At 40.5% G+C, this 22,086-nt stretch overlaps 1 protein-coding gene across 2 annotated transcripts in view; it reads right to left on the bottom strand.

Annotated features, from left to right (window-relative positions):
• CPQ (carboxypeptidase Q) overlaps positions 1-22,086 on the bottom strand; it is a 268,011-nt gene that overhangs the window by 73,462 nt on the left and 172,463 nt on the right. For both annotated transcript variants that reach the window (XM_050941018.1, XM_050941019.1), the window contains exon 6: positions 14,295-14,386. In XM_050941018.1, coding sequence (XP_050796975.1) covers positions 14,295-14,386 — 92 coding nt within the window. The remainder of the gene's footprint in view (positions 1-14,294; positions 14,387-22,086) is intronic.

Genomic DNA, 22,086 nt, shown 5'->3' with positions numbered 1-22,086 from the left:
AATGCTTAACTAGAGATATCAAAGTGATCTCCCTAACACAGATCTCCATGTTACATTATTTGCCTAAAACATATAGGACAATATAAGTGAGATGCAGATCATATCATTGCTAAAATAAGCACTCAAAAAAACAATTAGCTGAAGCCTGAGGCATAAAACCTATTTGTCTTTCATTCTTATCTTTTTTCCTCTCCTTCACTATTATCTTCTCCTTTACTGCAGCAGCCATGTATCGATTAAAAAAAAACAAACAGAAAAAAACTCTTCCTGTTCATTTTAAAAAAGGTCATGCTACCTGTTTTTGCAGGTACAGAACCACAACAAACACACACATAGCTGTGCAACAAGATATGAAATAATATGCTCATTGTGACTCCTTAGCACACACATCCTGCATTCTTAATGACAGGAAAGCAGGGGTTATTAGATTCTTAGAGTTTTCATCAAGTACCTAAAAGGAGAAATCCTATTATCCTCATCTCAGCAGCAAGAGAGAGAAACAGTTGCCTCCTTACTCTCAAGCCATCTGATTCCCTTGTGTGTGTGTGTGCATGCAAATAAGGACCACATTTCAGATATCAAAGTTTTGAAATTTTCTGTTAGCAGGAATAACCAAGCAGGGCCAAAGAACAAATCTTTTTTCTAATAAGTACAAAAGTAAATCAAAATAAGTTGCTCCCATTAGTATCTTTGATACAGTCAAGTTTTAATCTAAACATTACAACAATGGACAACAGGTGCATTATAGCCTAAATAGTTTTACGTTACTTACCTCAAGATAGCAATATTACTACATTGATTTATTGTAAGAAAGTTTTCTTTAAGATGATTTGAGTTAAATTTACACTTGATGTAATGCTTCCAATGATTTCAATGGAATTACAAGAGTATGAATTTGGCCCATTGTCTCTTAATTGTAATTTTCTGAGTTTTCCAGTTGTAGAGATTGTAGTCAGTGTTGTTGTAGCCAGGTTGGTCTAAGAGGATATTAGAGAGACAAGGTAGGTGGGAAAAAGAATTCTCTGTAAGCCCAAAAGCTTGTCTCTCTCACCAACACAGGTTAGTCCAATAAAAGATATTATCTCACCCACCTGATCTCTCTAATTGCAGAGATACTTTAGTTTCCCTTGGAGACTCCCTGTAATATCTCTATTCCTAAATAAATATGATTTGCCACTCATGTTTTCTCAAATTTATCTACAGAAAGAGCCACAATATGGGTGCTAATAACCCTTATTATGGCAAGTTCCTTCCTCTTAGCCTGTGTAATTCAGAAAGAATGGCAGTATTTGTGACATTTTGTGTTTTTAGATTTTTTTTTATTATTATTATTTGTATAAAACCTAGGAGCTATACAATTAGGGCCCCACTGCATTAGCAACTGCACAAACACTAAACACCAGTCCCTGCCCCGAAGACTTAGGGCATGTAACAGGGCATGACTCACCACTGTGGTGCCTCCTGCTGACTGTCCAGGGAATTAGCGCTGCACCTTCTTCTGGTGGTGTCTCACCTGCCGTCACCTCCGTTCCTGGACCCACATCACTCCCAGGACCAGGGCATCCACTTCAGTGACACTGTCCTCCCGCTGTGCCACACTCTGTTCCCCGCCCTTCCAGGGGGACATGCTGTCTACGGTCCAGCCACTTCCTTCAGTGGCTCCAGCACCCTCCTTGCCCTTGCATCAAGGCCTCAGTCTACAAATCTCTGCAACCTGCCAGGAGCTGCCTTTAGCTCTCAGGGTTTCTGCCTGCAGCAGTGCTCTGTTCAGGGTGCTTGCTGTCCTCCATTTGCAAGGCAGCCAGTCCTCCTCCCTTCTCAAGCTCCAGGTCCTGCAGCCGTTCTTATATGGCCCAGCCTGGCCCTGATTGGCTGCTCCTATAAGCTCTTCTGTGATTCACTGCCTCCTGTGCAGCCTTCCTAGGGCTGTTTTTAATCCCTTTTCTGCCAGTATGGGACAGATGCCCCATTATAGGGCTTGATTCTCATTTACACCACAAATGCTAGAGTAAAGGGGCCTCAGTAAAAATGAGAATCAGGGCCTTTAAGATCTAGGAATCAGTCTCAATTTAAAAGCAATGATCATTTTGGCTGGTAATACTTTTATGAGCAATGGTACTGGTGATTCAGTATGCAGACCTCTACCCTTTGAGTTGATACTGAGCAAGTGCCTTAGTATGGTGTTGGTAGTGGACACTGCACTGTTGGAGGTACTGTTTTTCAGAGGCAACACCTGACCAGCTATATTCATATATTAAATATACCATGGCAGTTTACCCTATTATCCTGGCCAAAACCCTATAGGTGCTGTGATGGGGCTTATCCCTACCACCTATTAAAAAAATATTAAATATTCAAAAGCCCTGAGGTAGGAGGGTGCACAGAGAGTAGCTTAGGCTCCTGTGAAGGAGGCCCTGAGGTAGGGTCAGTTAAGAATACTTTAGTGGAGCCTAAGAGGCATGGAAGAGTGGTTAGACCAGCAAATAAAGGAGAAGCTTGGAGGATCTAGGGAGAAGCCAGAGAACCAAAGGGAGACTTATTTAAACACAAGCTGTGGGGAAGCAGCACATGGGCCTTGAAGGTAGGAAGAAGCTGAGAGAACCAGTAGCATGTCTGAAAAAGCAGAGCTAGCTCCTTAATACAGGGTCCCTAGGTCACAACTCAGACCAGAGGGTCCCCCTGAGGAAGGGGCTTGCCAGCCCAAGAAAAGAAATATTGAACTAGGGTGGGACTGAAGACTGACCCCAAAGGACAGGCCAAGGAATAGGCCGAGGATGGGGGAGGAACAAAGGCTCTTTTGTGTTGGGACTTTTGTGAACTTTCAAGTTGGACCTTTCTGTTATTCTGGAAGGGGACTGAACTTTGTGAGACTTGGCCAGCAGCGTGAGTCACAGAAGACCCAGTGATAGATAGATGGGCTTGTAGGAGGTGCCAAAGACAAGGACGTCTAGTATCATTGCACCATGACACAAGAGGGCGCTACAGGTGGTGAGTACACTACTTTACAGGTGCCATTAGGTCAGGGTGCAAAGGGAGTGAGAGACTCTCTCCGTAGAACACTAAATAACCTGTACACCCTGTCACTAATGCATCTAGTGCGCAGATACTGCAATAAAAGGAGCCACAGAAATACCTGAGAGTGTTACAAATAAAGCTACACATAGGCCTATGAGTTACTTACTACTAAAACATTATCTCCCTGTCGCTATATCATCTTTATTCTGTTGCTACACCAACTATGTCAGAATTGTACGATTCCCACTAGGGTAATGTCGCCCTTCAAGGGTCTATTTGTGAGAAAATAAATATTCTTGAAACCTAAAACTAAATGGACAAAGCAAAAAAGTAATCAGTTCAATTCCATTTTATGCAGCTAAACTGTATATACAGAATCCTTAAAATCATACATCTATAGTACAGTAACTCCTCACTTAATGTTGCAGTTATGTTCCTGAAAAATGTAACTTTAAGCAAAACAATGTTAAGCTAATCCAATTTCCCCCTAAGAATTATGTAAATGAGGCGGCTACGGTTCCAGGGATTTTTTTTTACCAGACAAGCCTATATTATATTATATTATGTGTACACACACACACACACACACAGTATAAGTTTTAAAGAAACAATTTAATACTGGTACACAGAGATGATGATTGTGAAGCTTGGTTGAGGTGGTGAAGTCAGAGGGTGGGATATTTCCCAGGGAATGCCTTGCTGCTAAATAATGAACTAGCAATTGGCTGAACCCTCAAGGGTTAACTCTCACACTCTACAAGGCAGCAGGAATGGAAGGAGGGGAGACAGCATCGCAGACAGAGATAGAGACACACACCATGTGTGTGTGTGTGTGTGTGTGTGTGAGAAAGAGATGTGCATTTCCCCTTTAAGTATACTGTCTTGTTAATTAGATCAGCTTGCTGAGACTTCAGCTGCTGCCAGCAAGCTCCCTCCATCCTGAGCCTGTTGTGTGTCCCCCTGCTCTCTGGAAGATGGGGTAAGTGGGGTGCAGGAGCAGGGGCAGGGGGACACCCTGACATTAGCCCCACTCTTCCTCCCCACCCCCCCAACCCCCCGCACAGCAAGCAGGAGTCTCGGGGAGCAACTCCAAGGCAGAGGGCAGGAGCAGCACATGGTGGTGGAGCGGGAGGGACAGCTGCAATTGCTAGCTTCCTGGGCAGCTGCTGCATATGGAACTTAGGGGAGCGGGGAGCTGATGGGGGAACTGATAGGGGGGCTGCTGGTCCACCCTGGTTCCAAGCCCCCACCTGCTAGCTGCAACAGGCTGCTCTTCCTGCAAGCAGTGGACAAAGCAGGTGGCTGCCAAACGACGTTAGAAGGGAGCATTGCACAACTTTAAACGAGCATGTTCCCTAATTGATCAGCAATGTAACAACGAAACAATGTTAACTGGGACGACTTTAAGTGAGGAGTTACTGTACTTATACTTGTTCAGCTCTATTATCTTCATTATTCTACCCTGCCACATGGGAATAGTGCATTTGTACTCTCACAAACATTTCAATTTCAAGGAAATCCATGTCCTGTTCTGCTGACGTACAGCACCTTTAAAATATTTCTTTTATTTGACTTTTAATCATAACCACCAAGAAGTAGTTCAGGCTATCATAATCCTATGCCCGAAATTTGCACAATAAATCATTGAAAGGTTAAGATATTTTTCATGCTCAAATAGAATGTACAGAATTAATTTGCTTTATTTGGTTACTATGTATAATGAGGATTTCTTGTAGGTAGAATAACAAGAAGGGGAAAAATAAATACAAATGAGAATGTGCTTCTTACTTATTTTTTCCAATTAAGTATTAAATGCATATTAGGTTAAACTGTGCAGTCTTCTTAAAACATCAAGAGCTGAACTACAATAGCATAACAAAAATTGACATTTTTTCTGCCAAATTAAAAGTTTGTTAAGTATCATTTGCCGCCTTTATTTGCTAATTTGATTATTAAATGTAATCATCTGCATCAATCTACATCTAAAACCAAACAAGACTAGCCACAGCATACAAGCATAGACTTCTTGGCAGAGCATGGGAACAGAATGACATGATTCCATATAGTGGTAACATTTCTTTTTCAAGAGACTACTAGGCTAGCCCTGGCAGATCCTATTCTCTTTATAGAGTGAAAATGGATGATATCTTCACCATCTGCTTTGGCAATGTCCCCCTTAACAGCATCATGCATATAGTACAGTGTGTCTGCTGTGTCTCCCTCTCCTGCATACATGGATTTTTGTAAAGGATTTACATAAAATATATATATAGTCTCCTGTTTTGTTACTACTTAGTCCATCTGAACACTGTAGCGTCAGTGATCAATCCAGCATTTAAGAGACACTATCCTCCTTCAACGATACCACAGCAAGCCTGTCCAAGTGTCCTCTTTGACATATCTACCAACTGAGGGCTTGTTTACTTGGGGAGTTTAATTTGCAGTGAGCTACCTTTTGTCTTCAAAACGGTGCAGTTTAGACATGGCCTCACTCATATTACTGAAGGTTAAACAACGCCCTTCCCATGTAGACATACCCTGATAAGTCTAAAAATGTCCTAATAGTGTTGATACAATAGGTGCGTAGGAATCCACATTATCCAATGCCTATTTTAAAGCACACTAGCAAAGAAGCAAATTGGGACCCACTCCCACTACTCCTTATATGGCACCATTGTGATGTTAACTCAAGCCATTATATCATTGTTTTCCACTACATCCAATCTGATTTAATTCCATTTATTTTTTCATACTGAATTTTTAATTCTGTGCCTCCCTCTCAAAATAAAACCTCCAGTTATTTGTTCTTTTAAGTTAAATAATGTTATGAGCTAAGTGAAACCTTGTTATGGGCTGAATTAAAACCTCATTCAAACAGATGTGTGAATGAATCCCCCATTCAAAACAGCTGTAAGAGACAGTTACGTGGCTACACCTCAAACAAAAAATTATAGGATCTGCCCAAAAAATAGGTCCGTTGTACTGGGTTCAGCTAGGTATTGTGTGAAGAGGCGGGTGCGGAGGGGAGAGAACACACAGAAAACTGCAAAAGAGATAGACTGAAGGAGCAGCTGAAATCACAGTGGCTGACTAGAAGAAATCTGGGAAGTGGTTTTTGAGCAAGTTGCAAATAGTGTAAGTTGAAAAGAGTGCTCTTGGTGCTATGAGCAAAAAGAAGCTGTTTCCTGCCATTTGATGACTTCTGTATTCAGAGAGACTTTATGCATTCTTTTTAAATAAACAAGACTTAAGAGAAAATACCAGACTCCATCTATTTCTACATCCCCCGAGCCCTGAAATTCAACTAGCTGCTTGGGGTCAAAAAAGGAGCAAACAGGTGTCAAGAGAGGGATCCAGTATCCAGGGAGACAGCTTGTGAGCTGGTATTCCTGTTAACCGAACATGGAACAAATAATGGAGATGCTTGCAAAAATCAAAAACAGCCAGTGGGATTTAAAACAAGAGCTGGTGAATTTTCAAAAGGAATTCAGACAAGACCTGCAAAAAAAGCTGGAGATGTCCTGGAAAAGGCTCAGAGAGGATTTGTCGGCTGAGATGAGCTCTATGTTGGAGCAGCAACTATGAAGTACCTGGACAAATTGGGAAACCCAGCTGCAAAACACCCAGGCTGGAACAGTAACATGGATTCATGAGGTGACCAGCAAATTATCTCAGTCATACACCAGAAAAACTGGAAACAAAGCAAGTTTCGGCCACCTTGGAACTTGCTAACAGAGATGAGCTGCAGCCAGGACTCATGGAGCTAAAAACTCAGATACACAAGGAATTCAAAGACTTGATGATCACAGTGGATGGCAGCTACCTGGATGATTAATTGAACCAATCAGAGGACTAGGGTTAGGACTGGACATTAACAACAGTTTTCTACTTCCTTGGTTACTCACAGAGGCCCAGAGGGGAGAGGTCAGGCTGTCCCAGCTGAAATAGTCCAAAATCCCACTCACTATCTTTGAGGGAAAAACTCTCTAGGAGGTTATTTGGTTCAATTCAATGTTATACAGTAGCTCAAATGAGTGCCTGGGAAGGACAAAAACATGGGGTTACTAGCAGTCAACTTTGGTGGCCCAGCTCTGATTGTACTGCAGAGTTTATCACCAGAAATGAGACTGAGTTATCCAGATCTGATGCAAGCTCTTGACATGCAGTTTGGAGTTAGTCATCGATCTAAGCTGCCTGGGGCACAACTAAAAGCTAGAAAGAGAGGACAGAAGAAAACCCACCTGAACTGGCTCAGGACTGGCAGAGACTTGTGCTCCTGTCATACCCAGATACCACCAAGGCCTTTCAGAATAAATTGGTGATAGACATTATTTGTAGTCACTTAAAATCTATCTTTCTGTAGTTAATAAATTTGTTTTATTGTTTTTATCTAAATCGGTGTTTGAATTGAAGTATTTGGGAAATTTCATTTGGGATAACAAGATTTGTGAATATAATTTTCTATTAATAAAATGACAGAGTTTATATGAGCTTGAATTGTCCAGGAAGGTACTGGGCAACACAAGACGCATATTTCTGGGGGAAGTCTGAAGACTGGGAGTTTGCTGGTGTTGCCCTGCAATGTAATTCATGGGTGGTTGACTATAGCACTCATACAGTATAGCTGCGAGTGATTTACATGCTGGACTATGTGTGAGCAGACCAGGAATGGTTACTCTCACAGCGGAGCAGTGTAAAAGGCACTGTGGGCTGGAGAACTGAGGGGACACAACTATCAGTCCAGATTGTACCTGAGGTAACATCACACTAGTACTCTGCCACAAGTGTCTAGAGAAAGCCTCCCTCCCAGTTCAGGAAACAAGCTGAAGGGGAAAAGCTTGGAAGTACGAGGACAGCCTCACAGTTTTTGTTTGTGACTGGACAGTTAAACAATAATAACACTGCTCTACAGCCAAAATGCTTCTGAAATAAATGTAGTCCAACTTTACTAATTCTGGGTCACTGAGAATGAAAATGATGCTTAAAATTGTTGATTGGCTCTAGTTTTCAAGATATGCTATTGGGTCAGTATATAGGACCCTTGACTTGGGAAAGGCAGAGGATAAGTGAGTTATAAAGGGAAGGGATCTCAATTTTAACCAGAAATGACTAAAATACATCTTTGACTGGATCAATGAATAAATCTATGACTGGGTTTGGACAGTACTTGCTTTTTAGGCAAAACAATGAATGCTGCAATCTGAAGCTGGTATTGCATCATACATGATATGAATTGCATCATGTTATTCCTAGAAGTCATGGATGATGCAATCATAACGAAGCTTACATCACTCTGCTGAACAAATTGCCCTATATCAACTCTAGAAATCATACAGTGTCGTGTGCTCTCTTATTTGTCAGTGTTTGATTTTGCAAAGGGACACATTTCTGTTTAGCCAAAGTGAGCAGAGATGCCTCATACTTGTGTGAACAGTGCAGCTAACTTCTGCTATGTTTGTGGTGAAGTGACTTTTGCATCACAAAAGCGCAGTATAACCACTATGGTTAAGAAAGCCTATCACTTTTATTTTGGCTGCAAAATTGGAGATCAGGACAAGAGGTGGGCCCCACACATATGCTGCAACACTTGTGCAACAAATCTTCGCCAGTGGTTGAACAGGAAAAGGAAATCTATGCCTTTTGCAGTGCCAATGATTTGGAGAAAGCCAACAGATCATACCAGCAATTGTTACTTCTGCATGGTGCCTCCAGTTGGGAAAGGTGTGTCAAAGAAGAAAAAGTGGACTGTGCATTATCCAACATTCCATCAGCTATACGCCCAGTACCCCACGGAGAAGGACTGCCGGTTCCTGATGCACCAGAATCATTCTCACTTGAGTCAGATGAGGAAGAGGAAGAGGATGAAACTTCTGGTCTTGAACCATCAATGTCACAGGACCCACATTTTCTCCCATCCTCCTCCTCTGAACCACACCTCAACACAAGGTGAACTGAATGACCTTGTCAGGGATTTGGAACTATCCAAGAGTGAGGCAGAGCTGTTGGGCTCCAGACTATAGCAGTGGAATCTCCTGGCAGGCTATCAGGGCAAATGGAGCCCATCAATGCTTGCAGACTATTGCTGGACAGTGACAAGAGATGCTCCATTTAACGAATACAAGAGACAAACCAAGAAGTGCCGAGTAGACACTGAATAGGACTAAACTATGTAAATAATAGTTTTTTGCCTTTTGTTTCATAATAAATTTTATTTATATAACCCTTTTGCTGATTTTTAAAGTGTTACATAAACAGGACAGGTGAAATATTATCATGTAAAGCAACCATAAACACATGAAAAAAGACCTAGGTTTACAATTTATGATTAAAACTCTACTATCTACACAATATACATAGAAATAAAATGTAAAAACTTAAAATATCTTAGAAACAATAGCCAATCAGTTGTTTTAATTGTCATATTTGAATTCAGCACATCAAAATACATAATAAATATTCACATTTTATCTCTGAAGCAGACAACTTCTCAAAAATTGTAGACCAGTGTAATGGGAGTTTGTCTATACGGTGTGTAATAGGATCTGTGATGTGTATAGGCATAGTTGATACATGTTCAATCATAAAAGAGTTATTAGACCAGACATGATAAGAAAATAAGGGAATAGGGGATCCAGAACTGAACTGCCTAATTGGTCTCACATGGAGATAATGACTGGCACAACAGCACTCATTTAAAAATTGGGTTTGACAACTGGACCTTAAATTTAAGCAAGAAGTCTGGGTGGCTGAAATAGTGGATGAGCAAGTAATTGGCTTAGATTCCATTATGGCTGATAACGGTGTAATCCATGCCAGGAAAAGTGTCTTACAGAGTCTGTTCGTGGAAATTCCCTTTAAAGATACGGCCCAAGTAAGACGAATGGTTTGTAGATAACTGGTGTGCAGTGAACTAATTGTCCTGCTCCAAGGGCATAAACCATTACAACAGCTACATGCTGTGGTAGCTTTCTAGCCAGGAAAAGAGATGGGGAGTGGCTGAAACCTGTTCTGAGAGCCAGTTTCAGGGGAATCTTAGCTGCTAAAGTTCTTGTGGCTACGGAACGAGAATTAATTCCTGTTTGTTTGCTGAATGTTTCTGACAAGCAGCAAATAGTAAAACAAAACAAAACAAAACAAAACAAAAACAAAACAAAAACAAACAAACTGCAGTTGCAAAATGTCAACCAATGGATCTGTTAAATACTGCTATAGAAGAAAACTGCAAGGGGGAAGGTGAGTTCCCAGAGTTTCTACTGGACTTGTTCCTGAGCAGTGCTGTACACTTAAATGGGGAACAGCAGAACAGTCTTGTGGTTAAGAATCAGGAGTTGTTCTCCTGAGCCAATAAAGATATAGGTTGTATTGCACCGATTCAGCACAAGATTGATACTGTGGGAAATCAACCCATTAAACAGCCACCTCAGCAGTTACCAATAACAAAAAAGGGAAGAGATACTCCAGGCATTGAGGAAATTTATCAGGAAGGCTCATTGTTTGGGTAAGAAAAAGGATGGCAGCACCGAATTCTGTGTGGACTATAAAAAATTAAATGAAATCACTTCAAAGGTTTCTTATCCATTACCACAAACAGATGATACCCGGGATGCTGTAGCAGTGTCAGTTGGGTTTTTCACGGTGGATGTTAAAAGTGAGTATTAGCAAGTAGAGGTGGATCCAAACAACAGGGGAAAATCTGCTTTCACAGCAGGACAAGGCTTTTGGCTTAAAGTGATGGCTTTTGGCTTGTACTATGCAACAGCCACATTTGAGAGGCTAACAGAGACAGTATTATGTTGCATGCCCCTCTCAGCCTGTTTGTTATACCCAGATGATATTCTGGTACATGCTAAAACCTTTGAACAGGAACTAAAACATTTACAAATGGCCCGTGATAAGCTGAAGGCAGACAATTTGAAACTGAACTCAAAGAAATGTAAGGTATTCCAAAAAAGGGTAATCTACCTCAGGTGCACAATTAGTGAGGAGTGAATGTTTACTGACAAAAAGAAAATTGGAGGATGTACAAAGCTGACCAACTTCCCAGACACTCACAGATGTGCAGAGTTTTATAGGCCTCTTCTCCTGTTCCAGAAAGTCCATTTGTGGGTTTGCCAATACTGCATCGGTTGTGTGAGAAAGGGAAACCAGTTCAGTGGTCAGCAGAGTAAAATGTAGCATTTTGAGAGCTAAAAAAGGCTCTACTGACTGCTCCGGTCTTGGCCTATCTGTGTTTCAAAACCCTTTTCATATTTGATACAGATGCTAGGAACTAAAGTTTGGGGGCAGTATTGGCACAACACAAGGGACTTGAGAGGGTGGTAGCTTACTATAGCAAAAATCTAAGGTCTCCTGAGAGAAATTACTGCACTACCAGAAAGGAACTCCTAGCAGTGGTTACAGCTATAGAAAATTTTCATCATTACTTGTATGGAAGGAAGTTTCTGGATAGGACAGGACAGACTTCCTTGCAATGGCTCATTAGATCTAGGAATCCTGAGGGACAGCCTTGACTGTTGGTTGGAATAACGGCAGGGTTAGGATTTCACAGTCAGACAGTGGATCGGTCATAAGCATGGTAAGGCTGATACCTTGTCCAAACAGCCTTATTGGGAGGCTAATTGGAAACACTACCCCAAGCAGATGCATCCAAAGAAGTGGGTATGCACCCACAAAAGCTCATGCTCCAAAATGTCTGTTAGTCTATAAGGTGCCACAGGATTCTTTGCTGCCCCAAGAAGGAGAGCAAGGAATTAGTTGCTCAAGGGAATGGATGTGGCTCTCTTTCTTGACTTTTCAGAAGTGCCTATGTTCTTAATTCATCCCTGGAACAATGGGGATGGAGTTGCAGGAATGGACCCCAGAGCAATTAAAACTCTCCCAAAGAAAGAATCCTCATACAGGGATACAGTTTGAGTGGAAAATCAACCAGTAAATGCAGTCAGCCTGGAATATAGTGTCCCCTCACAACACCACAATAAAAGGTTTCTAGTCACACTAGGAAAACTTGGAATTTAAAGTTGAAATATTGTACAGAAGATGGTAGAAACCAGTGGGTGATGGATACAGGCACCAGTGGGTTGTCAGGTACATTGAAAAAAAGTTCTGCGGTTATGTCATGAGATCAAAACTGATGGACATTTTGAGGTTGCAAAAACCTTAGCCAAGTTAAGGGAGAATTTCTATTGGGTAAAGTGCAGGGAGGATGTAGAAAGGTAGTGCAGGAAATGTGATGCTTACATTGCAAAGAAGGGCACTGGGAGTAGCTCTTTGCAGCAGTATCTTGTGAGGGCACCAATGGAGTGCATTGCCATTCATGTTCTTGGGCCCTTGCCTGAGACGGAGGCAGGTAGTCATTATTTGCTGGTAGCTATGGACTACTTCACAAAATGGCCTGAGACTTACTTCATAGGAAATTAAGAGGCTGCAACAGTAGCAGTAGTTCTAGTGAATTAATTCTTCACCAGATTTAGGGTCTGGGGTGAGGTACTCACTTTGAATCCAAAGTGTTTCAACAGGTCTGAGGGATTTTAGGGAGCCACAAAACTCCACCATGCCTTCAGATTCTGCATGTCTGAGGTGCTGCAAAAGGTTCAGTAGGACTTTGGGGTTCAGCTGCTAACCTTTGTAGAACAGTGAAGACGCAATAAATCGACCAGTGAGCGCTCTCCCGTCGACTCTGGTACTCCACCAGAGTGAGAAGCGTAGGAAGAGTTGATGGGAGAGTGTCAGCAGTCGACCTAGTGCAGTGAAGACACCGTGGTAAGTAGATCTAAGTACGTCGACTTCAGCTACATTATTCACATAGCTGAAGTTGCGTAACATAGATTGATCCCCCGCCCGCCCAGCATAGACCAGGTCTTAGCTATGCCGATATAAGCTTTCTTGAGTAGACCAGGCCACAGAAAATTGAAACAAAAATGACAGAGAGTGAGGGACAGACTGAAGGAGCAACTGAAATCATAACGACTGTCTCTGGAAGAAACCCGGGGAGAGGTTTTGGGGCCCAGGGTGCAGCCTGAAAAGAGTGCTCTTGGTGCTGTCAGCAAAAGAAGCTGTTTCCTGCTATTTAATTCCTGCATTCAGAAACACAGGACTTTGTACTTCTTTGTCAATAAATAAAACTATATCAGAGAAAATACCAGACTCCATTAACTTCTGCTTCCAACTAGAACATCAATGGAGACCTGAAATTCTACTAGCACTCGGTTCAAAAGAGGGGCAACAATAACATCATAAACACACTGCCAGGAATTTTATTGCAGGACATGCATTCTGAAAAAACCTGCTGTCATGTTAGAACAAAAACTTTAAACACACTTTTCTTCATCAATTTCTTGGCTTTGCATTGCAGGTTTAAGCATTGTTGAGATTAACTACTACCAAATAAGGGATCACAAAACACAGATAAAAATCAGGAGTTAGTTATATGATTACAGGGTTAGCTTCCTCCAAAATGTTTATATTTTGAAAATTGTTGGCTCCAAGACAGTTTTATGAAGTTATCCTTCATGCCATGCAATCCTTTGAAGAGACAACTGTGCACAGCTAATATGGAAATAATATTATGTGATATTTTCCTCCTAAATACCAATCCTCAAAAAGTTTTATAATTTTACCTAGCATCATCAAAAATAGCTAGTGATGGCATTTAAAATGTCCTTGATCCCATACAGTAAATAATACTTGGCTGAAAACATTTTAGATCATACTCACCACTAAAATATTATATATCTGTGCTTCCAAAGAGAGTTCTCTCTTTACCAGCTTATTCACTACATTTCAGTGCATTATACAACATGCAAAGAAACAGAAATATAAAGGGTAAATTAAATGGATTAATATTGCCAATGTGTATGGCTTGCTCACCTCATAACAGATATCCTTATGAAATATTTGCTTCATAACAGTTTTGTGATGTGGCATGGTAGATCATGTAAAGTTCATGCAGAGCTTATCATACCCTTTAACTTTTAACCTTCATATGAAAAGTCCCTATCATTTTTCCCTTTTGCAAGCCAAATGAATGTCTGAGTCAATGAGTTACATTAACAAACCAATGGAAGCTAAGCACAAGAGGATGGAACTTCCTTTCTTTAAAATGATTATATGAAAACACAGAGTATTTCACAACATCTGGGACATAAAGTTGTGCCTATGTATCTGCAGGCAGAACTGGACTCTATACGTTTAGTTAGACGAAGAGTCTGACATTTTGAAAATCTAGTATTCTCAGTCAAAAAAGCAAATACTGTAACAGATTATTTTATTACATTATTTACCTTATGTAACTGGTAGTACTGCTCAGCACCCACCCCTCCTGGTTCTTCCGCAGTCCACAGCACCAACCGCAGAGTTCTTTTGGGGCGGAGCCCTAAGACATACAAAATTAAATATGGCTTTTAGTCCCAAATATTCTATTTGTCTAAACAATTCATGTGTTGGCCTCCATTTCCCCAGGGCAGCTGCATATGGATTTCCATCAAACAGCCACTTCTGCTCTATGACCTCAACAAAAAAAAGTAAGCGTTAGTACTTTTACTGCTGCAGAGTAGATGATGTATAGCTGGAGCTACTATTAGTGTGGTAGCAGAGGAAGCCGCTGTGTGTTACAGCCATCTCTACAGGCCTGAACAACAGACTCTCCACAGTCACTTCCTTACCCAAGCCTCTTACAGGGCAACAGGTGCTACTGCCCCTGCTATGCCTGAAGTAAATCAACTAACCAAACCACTTTCAGCGGACTTGCTGGTAACGATCCTCAGTACCTTCACCTTAATTGAAGATATGCTATTAGATTTGTATGAGAAACTCTAAGGGTTTTAAGCACTAAAGGACAGTAGGATATAATTTTGCTATTCATTATACATTACTAAGAATGAAACAGCAGAGAGAGCTGTACTTTAGATCCTTACACACAACAAGCTGTTGAGCATATGGAAAGCTTTTAAAAGCAAGGCAAGTGCAGGACAATTCTATGAGGGCAATATCAGCCGAAGAAGAAAAGCAGGGTCTACACTGCAAAAGAGTTTATTTCTGTAACAGATCCGGGCAGGTATAAATTCTGGTCTTTGATTTATGGTTAATTAATTGAGTTAATTAACAACAAGGAGTCTGGTGGCACCTTAAAGACTAACAGATTTATTTGGGCATAAGCTACTGTGGGTAAAAAACCTCACTTCAAATGCATGGAGTGAAAATTACAAATGCAGGCATTATATAAATGACACATGAAGAGACAGGAGTTACCTCAGAAGTGGAGAACCGGTGTCCACAGGGCCAATTCGATCAGGGTGGATGTAGTCTACTCCCAATAACAGATGAAGAGGTGTTAATTCCAGGAGAGGCAAAGCTGCTTTTGAATAAGCCAGCCACTCCCAGTCCCTGTTCCAGCCCAAATTAATGGTGTTAAATTTGCAAATGAATTTTAGTTCTGCAGTTTCTCTTTGAAGTCTGTTTCTGAAGTTTTTTTGTTCAAGTATAGCTACTTTTAAATGTTATAGAATGTCCTGGAAGATTGAAGTGTTCTCCTACTGGCTTTTGTATGTTAATTAAATCTGGTAAATCAGTTCATGAAAAAGTATATTTATTCTGTGCATCAACATTTAACACTTTTTAAAAAAATGCTTACGGCTCCCATACAGTATAATTTTTAAGAATAGTCAAGAAAAGATGGGCATAGAGTGAAGCCAGTTGTGAAAAAGCTATGGGAATGTAGTCATGCACATCTCTGTCATTAATTATAACCACCACCACCCAATTTTCCCCACCTGAAAGAAATCCGGAATACAATAGAAACAAAATATTCAAAATATGAAAAACTTACACTTCCTATTATTCTGTAATTCAGCAGGTACAAACAACAGAATCCAGTAATTAAAACTAAATTTTCTAAATGCAAGTCATCTGACTCTAAATGCAGGAGAATGCTCGTTTTCTAAAAACCACTTCCTCCTCCACCCCCATCCCAACAGTTTGTTGCTCCACTTCTAAGTAATTAGAACACAGGATTAGTATCCTTCCTATTTCAAATCAGCCAGATGGCCAATGATGTCATATTATAATAATAATATAGATATCGCATTGAAGTTAGCAAGAATGGCCACAAAATAACCAAACTTGGCAGTAGCTTGGTTAATAAAAAAGGCTGCTCTAAGACATAAATCATGTTCTGGCCCCAAACCCACATCAGAAGAGAGTGTGTCACATTCCAAATGGTGCTAAAGATTAAGACTTAAGTAACAATTAGACAGGATTTGCTGCCATCTTATGCATTCCAGAAGTGGCTAGAGATTACTTAAGTAGTTTAGGCCACCTTTGTTAAACATTAAGCTTGATGATCGAGATCTTGATGAAGCTATGGTTTTATCAAATTAACAAGGCTAACCTTTGAGCAGAGATTATCACCCTCAAAAAACAACTCAAAAGGAAATTAATAAAAAAAAGTTGGGTTACGAGTCACAAACACAAAAAAGAAAGAAATCTAAATTTAATTCTGACACACAAAGTCGTTAATTTGTTGTGCTACTGATATTACAGGTGTCTCATTGCAGGCCAGTCCATGGTTTTACATACAATGTCTAAAATCCTGATGCCACTGAAACCAATGGCAACTTTGCCCATGTATGTTCCATAACCAAAGTATAACTGACTAAGTCAAAATGCATCAAACTTTATGCCTGAATTCCTGGTTCTTGCTAGTTTGTGTCACAACTTACTGTTATTTAAACTTTGTGTGAGTGTATGAAAGATTGAGATCAATAGTGCAAAGTACTAAATTCCCTAAAGTAAATACTTTCCCACTACAGATTAGAAATGTAAACCAACTATTCATATGGAAGGTTAGCAATTAATGGTACAGTAGAGTCTAACAAAAATAGGGTCTGATAGGTAGTCAGAGAAGTTCTTTTAGAGAATTCATAATACAGTTTAAAAGGTTATATTCACATTCAAAATGTCAAAATTATTCTGCCTTCACACTGAAGAAAGGATTAATTTCTTTAAAGTTCATAACACTGGGCCATATTCAAAGGCAATGTAAATGATGGTGTAAGTCACACAAGGTATGCAAGTAGGTTGAAGAAAGGTTGTAAGTGGATGTAAGAGGTAAAGTAATGTAAGTTGCATTGATCCAGTATTCAGTGGGTGTGTAAAATGAAGGGGCAGAAGGCAGGAAAAGTCTTCATCTTATACCATCCTGTTAGTTGCTATTACTGCTGTAGCCCCATCCCTTCTGGTGTTTTCACCTATGTGCTACGTTCGTTTTGCACACCCTGGGTCAGATCCTGCACTTGCCCCTTATGTGAGTTCATTACATTGGTAGGGAGAGCATACTGATCTTTCTCCCTCTTTTGCACAGCGAGCATAAGGGCCAGGCAGAATCAGAGAAGTCAGCTGCACCTAATAAAAAAGCATAGCAGCAGACGTACAGGCTGCGTGCCTGGGAACTCTGGAAGCCAGGATGTCTCCCAGGGCTCCCTCTGGGGCACTGCAGCTCCACCATGCCAAAGGGCTCAGCCTAAATGGAACACTTGAGTCTCCACTGAATACCAAACTGGTGCAAATTACGCTACATGACCACTTATCCCACTGTTTAAGCCACTGCTATATTTGTTACAGAAATTTCCATGGAGCTGCACTTGCTTAGACCAGCTTCAAGTTTGGCCCGCTTCCAAATTTAGCATTTTTCCCCATTAGTAGCCTACAGTCTGCTTTTATAAAGTACATTTATGTATCTGAAACAAGATACAAAATGGCCCTGTACAGCACATTACATTGTTGTTATTCATTAAATCTGTACTGCATCCTTTATGTTGTTCAGGTTTGTAGGGTTATCAGGTTTCATTAGACCCAAGAGATTCAATGGATCACATTAGCATTTAAAGCCCTGACAGGACACTTGAGACATCTTTGAAAAATGCCTGATGCCAATACAAGAGGAAAATCTAAATTCTCTGTGTAGAAAACACAAAAAGAAATGTACAACTACATGCTTGGTTAACAGAAGCCTCAGAATTAGGTGCCAAATGCATTAGTAAGATTTGTGTATGTTCTGGCACTGGCCTGGTTTCCATAAATATAATTAAATGATACACTAAATAGGATTTCCTATAAGGGTTCTCACTGTTATATTAATAAGGAGGTGTTTTCATAGTTCTTTTCTCCTGACTCTACTCATTTACAATGGTTTAAGTTAGGAAAAACTCCACTCATCACTGGTTTGAATTAGTTATGCAAGATAATAATCTTACACAGCAAAAAGTCTGTCTCTCTAACACCAGCATACTCTTTGCATCTGTGTCCAATCATCACTCTATTATTCCCCAGAGTTGACATCTCTGTTCTCCTTGTCTAATGGTTTATATCTAGTAGTTTGAGGGCCCATTTATTTTCTCCCAAACACATGGTGCCAAGGATTCAACACTATTAATAAATATGCTGTACATGGTGCTATTCCTCTAATTCAAACAGCCTAATACCAACAATTTAAATTAAGTGCCTGATGCACATCTGATGGAAGCTCCTACCTATTTATAGTTGGCAAATGATAGTGGCCCATTAAAAAAGGAATCCTTTGATCCTGGGTAAGAGTTTAGAATCTGAAGTTGAACACAAACCTCCTGCTCACAACCAGTTAAAAATTCATTTCAGGTGCAGGAAGGCTGGGAAACTATCCCTTTTAAGAGAAAAATCTATTCACATTACAATAGCATTCACTGGATTGAATGATAAATTTAGCAGAACAGATAGACAATATTAAACTAAGTTATACAACATATACAATTCTTTTGGATGGCAAGCCCTTACCCAATAACAAAAACAGAAGCTTTTCATTGACAGTCAATAGAACTAAGCACCCTAGGTGTTTTTGGAAATCCCACCCGTTCTGATTTAAAAAGTCTCTTCGTACAATTATGCAGAAAATTAGCTAGTGGGAGAAAGAAAGATTTTTTTCTTCAAAATTAAGGGAGAAATATAAAGGGTTATTTAAAACCATTAAAAAGAGAAAGAACTTCGTGTAAAAACACATTTACGTATTCCTATCCTTTAAAGCCCAACTTTGGTATACCAAGATCCTAGATAAGTTAAAAAATGTGAAAGGAATATAGCTTTTTGGGTTGGAAAATGTGGCATGCATGTGTTTTTTTAAAGTAGATCATACAAGTTGCTTTGTTTGTTGTTGCTTTTGCTTTGTTTGTCTGGGTTATTTTATTATATTTTATTTTCATAATGTTCAGGCCCAAAAGAAAGAGTAGACAGTGTTGGAGCAGATATTAGCGATGGGAATCTAGCAAAGATGCAGTGAATTCTGAAGATGGTTTGAGGGAAAAGACTGAGGATTCTTGGACCTCAGGAACAAGGAAGGCTGTTGCAATCATATGGGTTAACTAGAAAAGCAGCACAGAGTCATGAGTGGGAAAACCCCACCGAAGGTGTAGTTGGCAGAAAGTAGGGGAGAAGAAGAAAAAAAGGAGAAAGTGAAAACTGAGATATAAGCAGTGCTGGGGAGAGCTCTGGAAGTGAGGACAAAGTTGAAATGTGATTTGGGAAGAGTCCAGTGAAGGGATTATAATATATGTGTTTGGTGAGAGAGAGGAAATTACTGTCTGAGTGACAGGACAGGAAGATTATTTCAGCTGAGCATTTTGTATACACTTCAGAAAAGAGGCGGGAAAGGAGGAGGCAGAACATGAGATAAGGAAGGTACATAGAGTAGGGACAGAGCAGGAGGGTTGGATTTTAGAAGTCATTTAGAGGAGGAAGGGAAACTGCATTTGGTTACAGTGTGAATGTGGAAGGAGAAGGACAAGGAGAAACTGAGATTACTCCAAAGACTGTGAGCTGAGTGGCAGGCAGAGACAGAGAGGGAACCATGAATTTGTCATTTGTTATAGAGAACAAGGGGAACAGAGATAGGGGAGGGTTTAGGAAGGAATCATGGGAAGCTTACTTTTGACATGTTTAGTTTAGGAAAGTGATGGGATATGCAAGAGGAAATGTTAGAGAGGCAGCTGGAGATTCAAGACTGGACAGGACAAAGGAGTTGATTTGTGAGTAATCTGTAATCATGGTCAGTGGCAGATTAGCCACTGGGCCAATGGAGCCTGTGCCCCGGGGCCCTAGCCAATTGGGGCACCCCTGCGCCCTGACCTGCTCCGTCTGCCCAGCACTCCCTCGCAAGAATGCTGGGTGGGCGGAGCAGAGCAAGCCCCTGCACCCCAACCCCTCTCCCTGGCAGCAGCTGGGGTTGGCGGGGGGGAAGACTGCAGGCGGAAGGGGTCGGGAGGAGCCCCCACTTGCTTTGGCCAGGACTCCACAAAACCGTAATCCACCCCTGATCATGGTAGCTAAAACCATGTGAATGAGGTCACCTAGGGAGGGGGCCTATTGGAAGAGAAGTAGGGAGCCAAGGACAGAGCCCTGAGATCTCACCGGAAGAGAAAGACATTGAATGAAAATGGCAGGAAGAACCAGGACAATGGAGTAACTGAAGCTAATGCTTATTTAAGATGCTCTTTGTACAGTGACTACAGGGCCAGGTTAAATGAGTGTTACAGAGCAATATACCGAGTAGTTGTGCCTTCCTGTATCTGGGGTTTTAAATAGAGAACTGATTAGCGCAGTGCCCAACAGCAACACAATTCACACCCTCAAATACAATCTATTACTCTCTCTTCCTGACTAATAGCCAGTGTAAATTTAAAACAAAATCCCCAAAGTAAAAAAATACACATAAAAAACCAAAGTGCTGTTTCAGCCACCTCCCTGCCCCTATGGAAGATCCAGGTCTCTGAGCAACCACCAACAAGCAGAGAGACATTCTCCACCTGTAGTGTTCATTTTTTTCTGCTTGAGTAATCTAATTTGGGGACTCCCTTCCTCTCTTTCAGCAGCAGATTATTAGAAATACAGGAAAACATTGTAAAAGTCTTGTAGAGCAGAAAATACCATGTCCTCTCACTCTCGTTCTGATACTTTACAAAGTGTGGCTTGGATGTTAAAGTACAGTATTCTCAGCTCTGCCTGTGGCCTCTGATGTACTTTATGTTTTGGAAAAGTAGATTGGAAAATCAGCAATTTAATGCTCAGTCCACACTGCCTTTATCTTCCCTCAGTCTTGATAACACAGACACCTGTCTAGTGCTAGGCTAGGCTATACTGAAAATATATAAATTAAAATAAAACCCACGAGAACAAGATGATGCAGTGACCTCATTCTGAATGGTTCTTTGCATTTCAGCAGCTCCATTGGGTTTTGCACTTGGAAAAGGCTGAAATTCCCTCTGGCACCAAGTTTTAAGACATTTACAAAAAATATAAATAAAGAGCCATTCTTTATCTTGAAGCTAGTGAGTACACTTGAGTTTGCAGTGAAGAGGAAGCCAAAAGGAGAAAGGACAATAAGCTCATAGGGGTCTGTTTGCCTAAATTTACCAAAGCAGCAATATACTTTATGGCAGGACCACAAATATAATCATTCTTTTAGTATAGTGTACTAACATGAGAAGTAAATACTCCTGTATTTTCTAGATGTGCAGTTCAGCTTGTATGTTAAAATGAAAGCATGACATTACTTTCCACATTTAAAGTAAGAGCAGCGCAGGGAAATATTTTTCCTATTTAGCAGATTCAAAAGTTTCTTTCTCCATATATAAAAAGCAGTGACATACCAAAAGATGCAACTTTTGGAGGGAGAGTCTATCAGAACAAGAAGGTAATATCAAGGATGCAGATATTTTAATTAAAAAGTAACTACTGTAAAAGGTGACAATATTGCTTTAATTTGTTTCACAACATGATAGCCTACCTCTCATACAGCAAACTACTGCAAATCCACAATTATGATCAATGCAGGAACATTTTAAAATTTAAAAATAAGTTAAAATGACATTCAAATGACTTTTAATTAAAATTATGTGAGATGAACTAGAATATTGCACTAACAGAAGAGGAATTACTTCAGTAAGAAGCATGTTATAATAGATAGCTTCAGTACTCATGTATTAAGCCAGCGAAAACGGAACAGAGAAATGTGAATTGATACATGGGCTACAGCAAATGGAAGAGAAATCT

The sequence above is a fragment of the Gopherus flavomarginatus genome, chromosome 2 (genome assembly GCF_025201925.1).
Source record: "Gopherus flavomarginatus isolate rGopFla2 chromosome 2, rGopFla2.mat.asm, whole genome shotgun sequence".
NCBI lineage: Eukaryota > Metazoa > Chordata > Testudines > Testudinidae > Gopherus > Gopherus flavomarginatus.
This window is presented reverse-complemented; position numbering and strand designations above follow the sequence as displayed.